This window comes from Hylobates moloch, unplaced genomic scaffold (genome assembly GCF_009828535.3).
Source record: "Hylobates moloch isolate HMO894 unplaced genomic scaffold, HMol_V3 SCAFFOLD_9, whole genome shotgun sequence".
Lineage (NCBI taxonomy): Eukaryota > Metazoa > Chordata > Mammalia > Primates > Hylobatidae > Hylobates > Hylobates moloch.
The window spans coordinates 78,128,132-78,138,250 of record NW_026652284.1 but is presented as its reverse complement, the minus strand read 5'-3'; the positions used below and the strand labels follow the sequence as shown (position 1 = coordinate 78,138,250).

Here is a 10,119-nt window from a genome sequence, read left to right as displayed (position 1 = left end):
AAATCCTTGCATACCTTGTTCAGCTGGAGAATTTTAATTGTAAAACCAATGACAATTTTATAACTTTCTTGTATGTAGCTGTTATATGTAGGGCAATCTGTCTTTAAGTAGGGATAAATCACTCTAAAAAAAGAATCCTAGTTTTCGTTTTCCCTTCAAGCCAAGCATCTTGTTGTTTAAATAAACTTTTTTGTTGTTGCTTTTTTTTTTTTTAAAGCATATCTAAGTTTTAGGTGGAATAAAACAAAACTTGAGTCTGTTGTACTGTTTTAAGCCAAATTCTTCATTCTACAGCAGCAGCTGCTCTTGCTGGTAAGGGTCACATAGATGGGTATATGGTGCTAAGACTAACTTTTTCTGGGTTGGCCAACCGACAGCTTCTCGCCTGCTGTCTTGGTACTCTAGTTAGCAGAAGACCTCCATGGGCTTCTGGGCAGAAGGTTGCAGATCTGGCTGGTTTCCATACACTATGAGCCATTTAGCAGAAGACTTGGCCAGTGTGCAGAAACACTTTACGTGATTCCATGGGTGTGGAGACATCCTTGTAATGCCTTTTTCCTTCGCTTTTAAAACATGTATCTGAGCTGCCAAAAGCCCCTTTTATATGGGCCATGGGCACTATTTTTGGTGTTTGTTAGGTCTGAAGGGGGAGCCTTGAAAAGCCTTAGCCTGCACTTTCTGCTGGCAGTTCTTTTGCATGAGTTGCTCTTTCAACACCTTGGCAAAGATACCTGCCCTATCCCCTCCAGAACCCCAGACTGCCCACATGACCAGCACCAATGCAGTTTAATGATACTTAAGTCAGTTTCCAGACTGGCTGCAAAACCTAAACACATCTCTAAAAAACAAAGAGGGAAAGTACATGTTTTTATAGTCTCATTAGTTTTCCTCTGTCACAAAAAAATGCTCACTTCGCACAGCAAGATTTTCCTCAAATGATGAATACTTTCAAATACAATACATCCGTCTATGGAGAAAACTTTAATGGTTACAGTTTATACAGATGGTCTATTGAGATCATTAGTAATCAGTATTGTTGGTTAATGAGCTGAGGGTAGAGGAAAGACAAATGGAATGAGATGTGGTTTGGTTAAGCAGTCAAACTACACAAATATGTTTAGGGCTAGAGTAAAAAATAGGGAGGGGGTGGAAAGGCTTGGAAAGGCTTGGAGTAGGAGAAATTTCTTTCTTCCTCCCTCCCTCTCTCCCTTCCTCCCTTTCTTTTCTCTCTCTCCTCTTTTCTTCTTTCCTCCTCCCTCTCCCCCTCCCCATCCCCCTCCTCCTCTCTCTCTCTCATAAAAAACGGGGAGGGGACAAAAAGGCTCAGAGTAGGGGAAGTTTATTTCCCTCCCTCCCTCCTTTCCTTTCTATTTTTTCGAGCCCAGGCTGGAGTGAAGTGGTGCAATCTTGGCTCACTGCAACCTCGGCCTCCTTGGCTCAAGTGATTCTCATGCCTCAGCCTCCCGAGTAGCTGGGATTGCAGGTGCATGCTACCACGCCCAGCTAATTTTTCTATTTTTAGTAGAGACAGGTTTCACCATGTTGGCCAGGCTGGTCTCAAATTCCTGACCTCAAATGATTCGCCCACCTCGACCTCCTAAAGTGCTGAGATTACAGGTGTGAGCCACCGCACCTGGCCATTTCTTGCATTCTTGAGGATGAAAGGAAGGGGGCAGGAACAAGGATATCAGACTCTGGAGGAGCTGCCGCATGTAGTATTCATGTAGGAAGAGGGTGCAGGAAGGAGAGGGACTATTGGCCTTAAGCCTCTTTTACATAACTTGGTATCCTGGAAATCTGACTAGCTTGTTCAACGGAAGCTGTTTCTAGGGTGGACAGACTACAATTTAAGTCAAAGGGTGTGTATGTTTTCCTCTTCCTTCTACCCCAGCAAACAGACTTGAAAAATTGCAGGAATAACTGCTTGTTTCTCTGTGGACAACAAAATAGGAGAAAGAGGCTAGATATCAAAATGGATTTGAAATACATTGAAAAGTGAGGCATTTATCTGGATTAGCAATGAGACAAAAAGATACAGTGAACTGCTAAGGCACGTGATGTGCTCTGCTGGGTAATTTTAATCCAACATCACAACCTTCCCATAGTGGAGACAAGAAGGGAACAATTTCTTACTCTGCAGAGGTAAATATGGAGGCAGCTCTTGACCTTAGCCTGAGTTATGCAACAAGTCAGGAAAAGCCAGCATTACCAGCACTATATGGGATCTCTAAGAATGAAGGGATATCTCAGTCTATGGTGCTATCTGAGTGCTGCATGAACAAGATCAGCAGTCTTGTTTTCTCTCCAAGAACCCTATGTGACTCAAAATCAGCACTTCCTTCCATTTGACCATGCATCATTTTTTTTTTTTTTCCCCTGAGATGGAGTCTGGCTCTGTTGCCCAGGCTGGAGTGCAGTGGTGCAATCTCAGCTCACTGCAATCTCCACCTCCTGGGCTCAAATTATTCTCCTGCCTCAGCCTCCCAAGTAGCTGAGATTACAGGTGTGCACCACCATGCCCAGATAATTTTTGTGTCTTTAGTAGAAACGGGGTTTTCCCATGCTGGCCAGCTAGGCTGGTCTCGAACACCTGACCTCAGATGATCCACCCACTCTGGCCTCCCAAAGTGTTGGAATTATAGGCATGAGCCACTGTGCCTGGCCTGACCATGTATCACTTTTCATACTGCAAAAATGATTAGGCAAAGAGCTATAAAATCATGGGGAACAACATGCAATTAACTGTGATTTCCTATGTCCCTTCCCCAGGGATCATGAAACTATCTGATAGGGCTTTTCTATTCTTTTTGTTTCAAGACAATGTCTCAGTCTGTCCTTCAGGCTGAAGTGCAAGCAGCATGATCATGGCCACAGTTCACTGCAGCCTCAACCTCCTGGGCTCAAGTTATGCTCCCATCTCAGCCTCCTGAATAGCTGGGACTACAGGAACATGCCATCGTGCCCAGCTAATTTTTAAATTTTGCACAGAGATGAAGTCTCACTATGTTGCCCAGGCTGCTCTCTAACTTCTGAGCTCCAGCGATCCTCCTGTCTCCCCTTCTTCCAAGGTGCTGGGATTATAGGCATGAGCAACTGCCTCTGGTGCCCTCTCCATTTCTAGCAACCCATGTGTTTAACTTTATGTCAATCTTCTACACATAAAGCTTCAAGAAACAGAATTACTTAGGTAGAGTTTATAAAGAATGCCAATGAGATACACCAAAAGAAATAGCTGATTCTTTGGGATAAAAATCCCCCTTCCTTCCTATTTTAATCTCCCTTGGAATGTAGCAAAAATCTTAACTGCTTATTAAAAGTACACGATGGACATAAAGCAACCATATGCAAAACAGCTGAATGCATGGTTAGGAATGTTGGAAGCTCGAGTCTGTTTGTCCCCCATTCCTCTTGGCCTAAGATGCTGATTTTATCAGGACTGGGATATTAAAAACACTGTGTGTAAAACAAGCCATAAAGCCTACTCCTACTCTCCGTGCAATTGCTGGCAAGTCTAAGTCGCCACAGGTGCAGGTTGGGATGGGAGGCACCAAGGAAACGTGACCCTGATTCAGTGCCCCCGCTTAGCTGTAACAATATGTTAATCAGAACTGCCTGGCATCTTCCTGAAAAAGACTTTCAATAGGGGCCAGTATGCTTCGCTTCATCCAGAAGTTTTCTCAAGCATCTTCAAAGATGCTGAAGTACTCTTTCCCAGTGGGACTAAGAACCAGCAGAACAGATACACTTTCTCTCAAGATGTCTCTCCAGCACAACTTTTCCCCATTTCTAAGGCCTTGGCTTTCCTCATTTCCAGTGTATATGAGCAAGACACAGTGCTATCATACATCCCCCTGCAGCTTTAAAAAGCAGCAGAAGCAAGCACTTCCAGCCAGGCCACCAAGCACCATCACTTACCTAACTGACAGCCCGAAGTCAGCATTATATGTAACTCTGGCAGGACTAATCCCTTTCATTGCGCCACCACTGGTCATGCTGCTGACAAAAACTTATATTCCCATATTAGCTTTTACTCAGATGGCTTATGGAGCCAGTTTCCTATCTTTCTTGGGTGGGATCAGATGGGGTTTTGCTCTACCAGAAGGTAGTCCAGCCAAACCAGACTACCTTAATTTAGCTAGCAGTACAGCTCCTCTTTTCATGGTCTGCCTTCCTTATTTCTGTAAGATTTAGTGAAGCCATAGATAGTCACAGTAATAATGGGTATGGGGGTAGCTTTACACCTTGAACTTTTTCTCTTACCACGTTATCCCAACTGGTTTAAAGCCCTGAGGATAGTAGTCACTTTATTGGCCACTTTTTCATTTATAACCACTTTGGTAGTTAAAAGTAGTTTTCCAGAAAAAGGACATAAGAGACCTGGTCAAGTATAAAAAATATAAAAATACACTGTAGATAACATTTGTACGCCGGCTACACCTTTTTCTACTTCTGTTTGGCTTTTTCCCCCCACACCAATGGTAATTTATACTTCACAGATTGTTCTTCATTTCTAGAAATTATTTCATAGTAATTACTTGAGCAAAAGCTTGAAAATCCCTGACAAGTACTTTTCATCTCATAGTGTATTAGTTTTCACTCAGTCATTTTATGAATAATATAGTTATCCACTTAAACATTTCAATATTTTAACCGTCTTGAAAATTAAAATAAAAGATTAAAAATCCCCACCCCCTCCCCCAAAAAAAGCCTACTCCTTAGGCTGAACTGGATGCATCTGCCTGGCCATATGTGTAGGGAAATGTCCTCAGACAAAGTCACAAGGTCATCTTGGATGTGGGCAAACCTCATTTTAATTGCAAAAGACTTAATTTATAGTAGCACATTCAATAAGGAACCAACAGGAGAGTTGCTGACTTTGGAACATAGGAATATATAAAAATCCCTTGCAATTCAGGTAGTCAAGGTAAAAAGTGCATACAAGGAAGGCAATCCTCATTTTTCTGAAAATGTTTACATTTTAAAAGGTGACTAGACATACTTGGAAGTTCAAAGCAGTAGGATGTAGCTTGCAGGGAAAGGAAAACCCTTTTCCATGTTGTTAGGCAAAAGTATATCAAATATATCCCAATTCCACTTGATAAAGTCAGTTGGATGACCTCCTTGAACCAAGCTAGGGCAGAACACTTAGTAAAAGCGGGCCCTGGGTGGGGATGTGAATCCAAGAGAAGAGGGGCACGAGATCCCATGCAGCGCCAAACATATCCGTTCCACCCTCTAACACATACGAGGCACGTCGCCCCATGTCCCCGGACACAAGATCCACAAGAACAGTCAGCAGATGGTCACTGCTACCACAGCCTGCTGCTTTCTAATGGTCTTAATTCAGGCCATGGAGAAAATCCTTTACCACCAAACGCAAACTGTCATTGAACTTGTCATAAAGGATGTTGTGGGGGAAATTCTTGTAACACATATATAAGGACTTCTATTTACCTAATTAGAACAATGATTACACAATTGACATTCCTGTTTCCGTAAGGTTTTGTTCTCTATGCTGGAATGGCTGAAGAAAAAGTTATCTATTTTTGGTTTTATTTTACATTTTCAAAAGAGATGGAACAGAGAGAAAAAAGCCCAACTTTGGGGCCCAGCAGGTACAAAAGCAGACTTCTCTGACTCTAGGTCCATCAGATTTGGGGGAAGTTTCAATGCCTAGGGAAGGTTAGTGAAGCCCGTTATATCCCCAATCATACAGAAAGAATTCTACAGTTAATCTATCACAGTGTTCTAGCAAAGCCTATGTTGAAAACTACAGTTTTCAATCTAACATCTAAATTTTAAAAAGTAGCATTTCAGCAACAAACAAGCTCAGAGAGCTCATCGCAAAAGTAAATAACAGAACTATTGCTCAGATGTCTGCAAAGTCAAGCTGCTGCCCTCAACTCCGCCCACTTGAAGGCTTAGGCAGACACGTAAGGTGGCGGCGGCTCCTTGGCAGCACTATTCACAGTGGCATCATCATACGGGGGTAGCAGCACCTGAGAAGAAAGAGGGACGGCAAGAGTTTAGTGTTTAAAGAGCACATATGTTCCCCGAGGTTTAGCTTTTACTGAACTTTTATGCAACTAAACATGTTCCACAACTTGTACCAAGTTCAATTTTCTAGCAAGTGGATACACTTCATTAAAAGACTTTTTGAATCCTTAAAGCAGCAAATGGAAAGCGATTCTCAAGCCCTGAGTTTTTCTAACCCTGTCCATGTGTACCTGGATGGCCAGAGGTCGGTGACTCTAGAAGAAATGGCTCTGAAGAGGAAAAAAGACCCCTAGGTGAGTGTGTCTGTGTGCACAAATAGGGCAGGCACTTGATTGACTACAGTAACCACTCATGGTGAGAACTGCAAAGTGTTGTGAAAACGCCAAGCTTTTGGTATCAGCCTGGATTCAAAGCCTGGGTCAGTCACATTTTATCAGCATAGCCTTCGGTAAGTTACTTAACATCAGTTTCCATGTCTATGAAATAAGGATACCTCAGAGTTGGCGGTCTATACACTGGCTGATTTCGGCTTTCTTGGAGTAGAAAATGGAATACAGAATAGTTATATCACCCTTCATTCAGTAAACTAACATTTATTATGCATCTAGTATGTAATAGTCATTGTGAGTACAAGATAATTGAGACAAGATAATTGAGACAGAAGACAGTCCCTGCCCTTTAGGAGTTCAGAGAAGAGAAGACAAAATAAAACCTCACCCACCTCAAGTGATTTGTGGAAAGGGAAAGACTATTCACAAACAAAACCATACTTGGTTAGATTTTCTATCAGGGATATCACTTATGCTTGAAGTGGTATTCATCAATTTTGTTAATTTTCATTTATCTGTCCCTTTAGCTCCTACCAGAACACTAAAATTTTGTTAAGTTTTTGTCACATTGCACACACACACACACACACACACACACACACACCCCTCCTTTCTAGCTCTACACACTTCGTTACTTCTCTCCTCCCAGTCTTGGAGCTCCTGTGGGGCTGAAGCCAGGTCTCACTTCCCTGAGGGTGGGCCAGTGCCTATCTGACAGCAGGAACTCAGATGTTTGCGGAGTGATGGAGGTGCCATTTAGGCCGGCCCCTGAAAAGCCTGTACGGTTCCTTCAGCCACCTAGGAAGAGGGCACCTGTACTGGCTAGGGTCCAATCAGAACACAGAAGCCACACAGTGATGTGAACACAGTTTAATGAAGAATTATTAACAGGGGACTGAGGAACGGGGAACTGACTAATGGGGGAAAAAGAGCACTAATGGATACGAAGATTGAAGGATGGCACTCAGGGAAGGAACAAGCTAGAACAGAGGTCCCCAAAGCTGGGCTGAGACACGACTGGGGAGGGTGTGGCTGAAGCCCACTGGACAGTGGAGAAGCTTCCGGCTGAACCAGGTAGAGGCCAGTGTGCACAGAATCACCTGCGGGAAGCCGTTCCCGGGAGCCGCTGCCCGCTCTAGAAACCGCCTGAGAGGCGCTGCCGCCGCTGTCTCCGCTCGCAATGGGCCCTGGGGAGCACTGCCAACAAGATCTCAACACTGCAGAAACACACAGGAACCGGGGCGGCGGGCAGCGGGGTGGAGGGCAGCGGGGTGGAGGAGCGGGGGTGGCAGCTTTCCTCCTCCAGCGCCCCCTACTGGCCTGGCTGAACAGGGTCAGGAGGTGAAGGAGGAGTATCCTCAAGGCCCAGCCCACGTCAAGCTAAATGGGACTCTGGAGCTGTGATGCAAGAAGCAGATAACTGGCCAGCAACACACAGGCAAAGGCAATGCGCCAGAGTCGCGCCCGCCAGCTCCCCGGCCTTTGTTCCTGAAAGAGGTTAGTGATCTTTGCCTATATGCTAAATACTTTGTATGTCAGGTATTACCCAAGGTACAGACTCTGGGGCAAATGTTCAGCGTTGCCCACGTGGAAAAGGAATGGAGTAGGCAAGATACACTCAGTACAGAACACATGCCTGAGGCAAGGAAGCACAGCAGGAAACCAAGTCCAACAAACCAGCACCCACTGAGCACCTAGGTGTCCAGGGCACTCACTCACAGCGACTTGAACCTGAAAACATGTCACTGTCTGTTCAGGGGCCTGCAATCTAGCAGAAGGCAGACACAGGTAAAACTCAACATGAGCAATGGGTGGATGCAGACAAGTTAGGAAAGTACAGACAAAGACAACCAATTTAGGCTGGGGAGTCAAGGAAGGCCTCTCAGTAGGATGACCAGGCGTGCAGTAAAGAGGATGACATTCCAGTAGGGAGTTAAGAGGGAAGCAGGCCACAGGGCACTTTCTGGGAACCGCAAGGTGTTTGCTACAGTGAACACTGAAGGGAGAATGTTGCAGAGATGAAGTTGGAAAGATAGGCACAGGTCAGCACATGAAGAGAGCCTCATGGTTGACCTTCACAAGTTCTAGCCAGTATCTAACAACAACATCTCCACTAGCAATTCCAAAAGTGTCAGCTTGAGCTGCGGGAAGAAAAAAGTATTCTCTAAAACAAAGCAACAGCTGTCTTCTCTGCGTGTGCATATTTGACTTTAGGACTGAGCCCCCAGCGCACATATGTGTGTGTGCATTAGATACAGCAACTTATAAAAAGTGGAAACAGCTGTGACCAGCACCAGAAATACTAATTTTAGCATGACTGAGCTTCAACACAATGCCCCACTACTGCATTAAACAATTAACTGATTCATATACTTATCTTTAGATAAACTATCCTAAAACACAGTAGAGCTACTTAAATGTTTAAAACATAGAGATGGGGTCTTGCCACGTTGCCCAGGCTGGCGTAGAACTCCTGGCCTCAAGTGATCCTCCTACTTCAGCCTCCCAAAGTGTTGGGATTACAGGCATGAGCCACTGTGCCCGACCTGTAGAGCTACTTAAAAGGTAAAAATCAGCTATCACATCCACCATTTTTTTCTGAGCAAAATACAATATTCAAATCAAAATCTCCAAAATGTTCACAGAAGATTAACATAAAATATTCTTGAAAAAAAAAATGGTGCTGCAAATCTGCCTTTTGTCAAAATAAAACTTTCACATTACATTTGGCAGTCTGTCACTATTTGTTATTCACCTTCAAACTCATTTTAAAGTTTCATTTTAAATCAATGTTTTAAATATTTGGGGGTTTTTTTTTGTTTTGAGACAGAGTCTTGCTCTGTCACCCAGGCTGGAGTGCAGTGGCGCAATCTCGGCTGAGTGCAACCTCTGCCTCCTGGGTTCAAGCGATTCTCCTGCCTCAGCCTCCCAAGTAGCTGGGATTACAGACATGCACCACCACACCCGGCTAATTTTTTGTTTTAGTAGAGATGGGGTTTTGCCACATTGGCCAGGCTAGTCCAGAACTTCTGCCCTCAGGTGATCCAACTGCCTCAGCCTCCCAAAGTACAGGGATTATAGGCGTGAGCCACCATGCTCAGCCAGTACTTTAGTATCTTGACAGTCTTTTCTTTCAAATATTCTATTGCCTTGGACCCTTAATCCAAAGCTTAAGATGCTTGGAGAAGAATTTCTCCTTTCATTAAAGTTTCTAACACACTCCCTTGTTTTCACTTTTCCTTCAACACATACTAAATGCTGATTGCAAAATATTCTCCAGATGACGCCTTTGGACTACTTTCAAAGGTTCTCCACATGGGACTAGTTTTAAATCCTTGTAGGGGCAGCATTATCTTTGTATCTAAGTGATGCTGATATTATTGGAAGGGCTGGTGAAGGAAGCATTGCCACAGTTTCTACTGCAGTATATTCACTACAAACACTTGCTATTTTTCTTTTCTACAAGGATCGGTCAAGTATAACAAAATCTGAGAAAATAACCATAGGATCAGTGAACACAGAATGTGCCCATTAAGATGCCACAGAACAAAACTGGTGACAACTCTATTATTTCGACATTTGTGGAAGCTGGTGTTAGTTAAAACCACTCTTTTTGTTTTTAAAAACTTAACCATTCACAATGAATGACCAAAAATAATCTCTCAGAACTAAGAATATAGGTCATGTCCTATTTCTGAAGTCACTTCCTGACAAGCAGCAGCTACTCAAGGAGCATCTAGATAAACATAATCATGAGTTTAAAACCGCAACCACAGACTGCTTTAGGTCAAGC

At 43.7% G+C, this 10,119-nt stretch overlaps 1 protein-coding gene and 1 pseudogene across 1 annotated transcript in view; one reads left to right on the top strand and one right to left on the bottom strand.

Annotated features, from left to right (window-relative positions):
• The first annotated feature begins 3,602 nt into the window (after nt 1–3,602).
• On the top strand, nt 3,603–4,391 carry LOC116813453 (transmembrane protein 69-like; annotated as a pseudogene).
• Nucleotides 4,392–4,793: 402 nt separating this feature from the next.
• The window catches only part of LAPTM4B (lysosomal protein transmembrane 4 beta), an 83,784-nt gene continuing 78,458 nt past the window's right edge, over nt 4,794–10,119 (bottom strand). The window contains 1 exon segment of the mRNA XM_032760105.2: nt 4,794–5,999. Coding sequence (XP_032615996.1) covers nt 5,922–5,999 — 78 coding nt within the window. The 3' untranslated portion in view covers nt 4,794–5,921.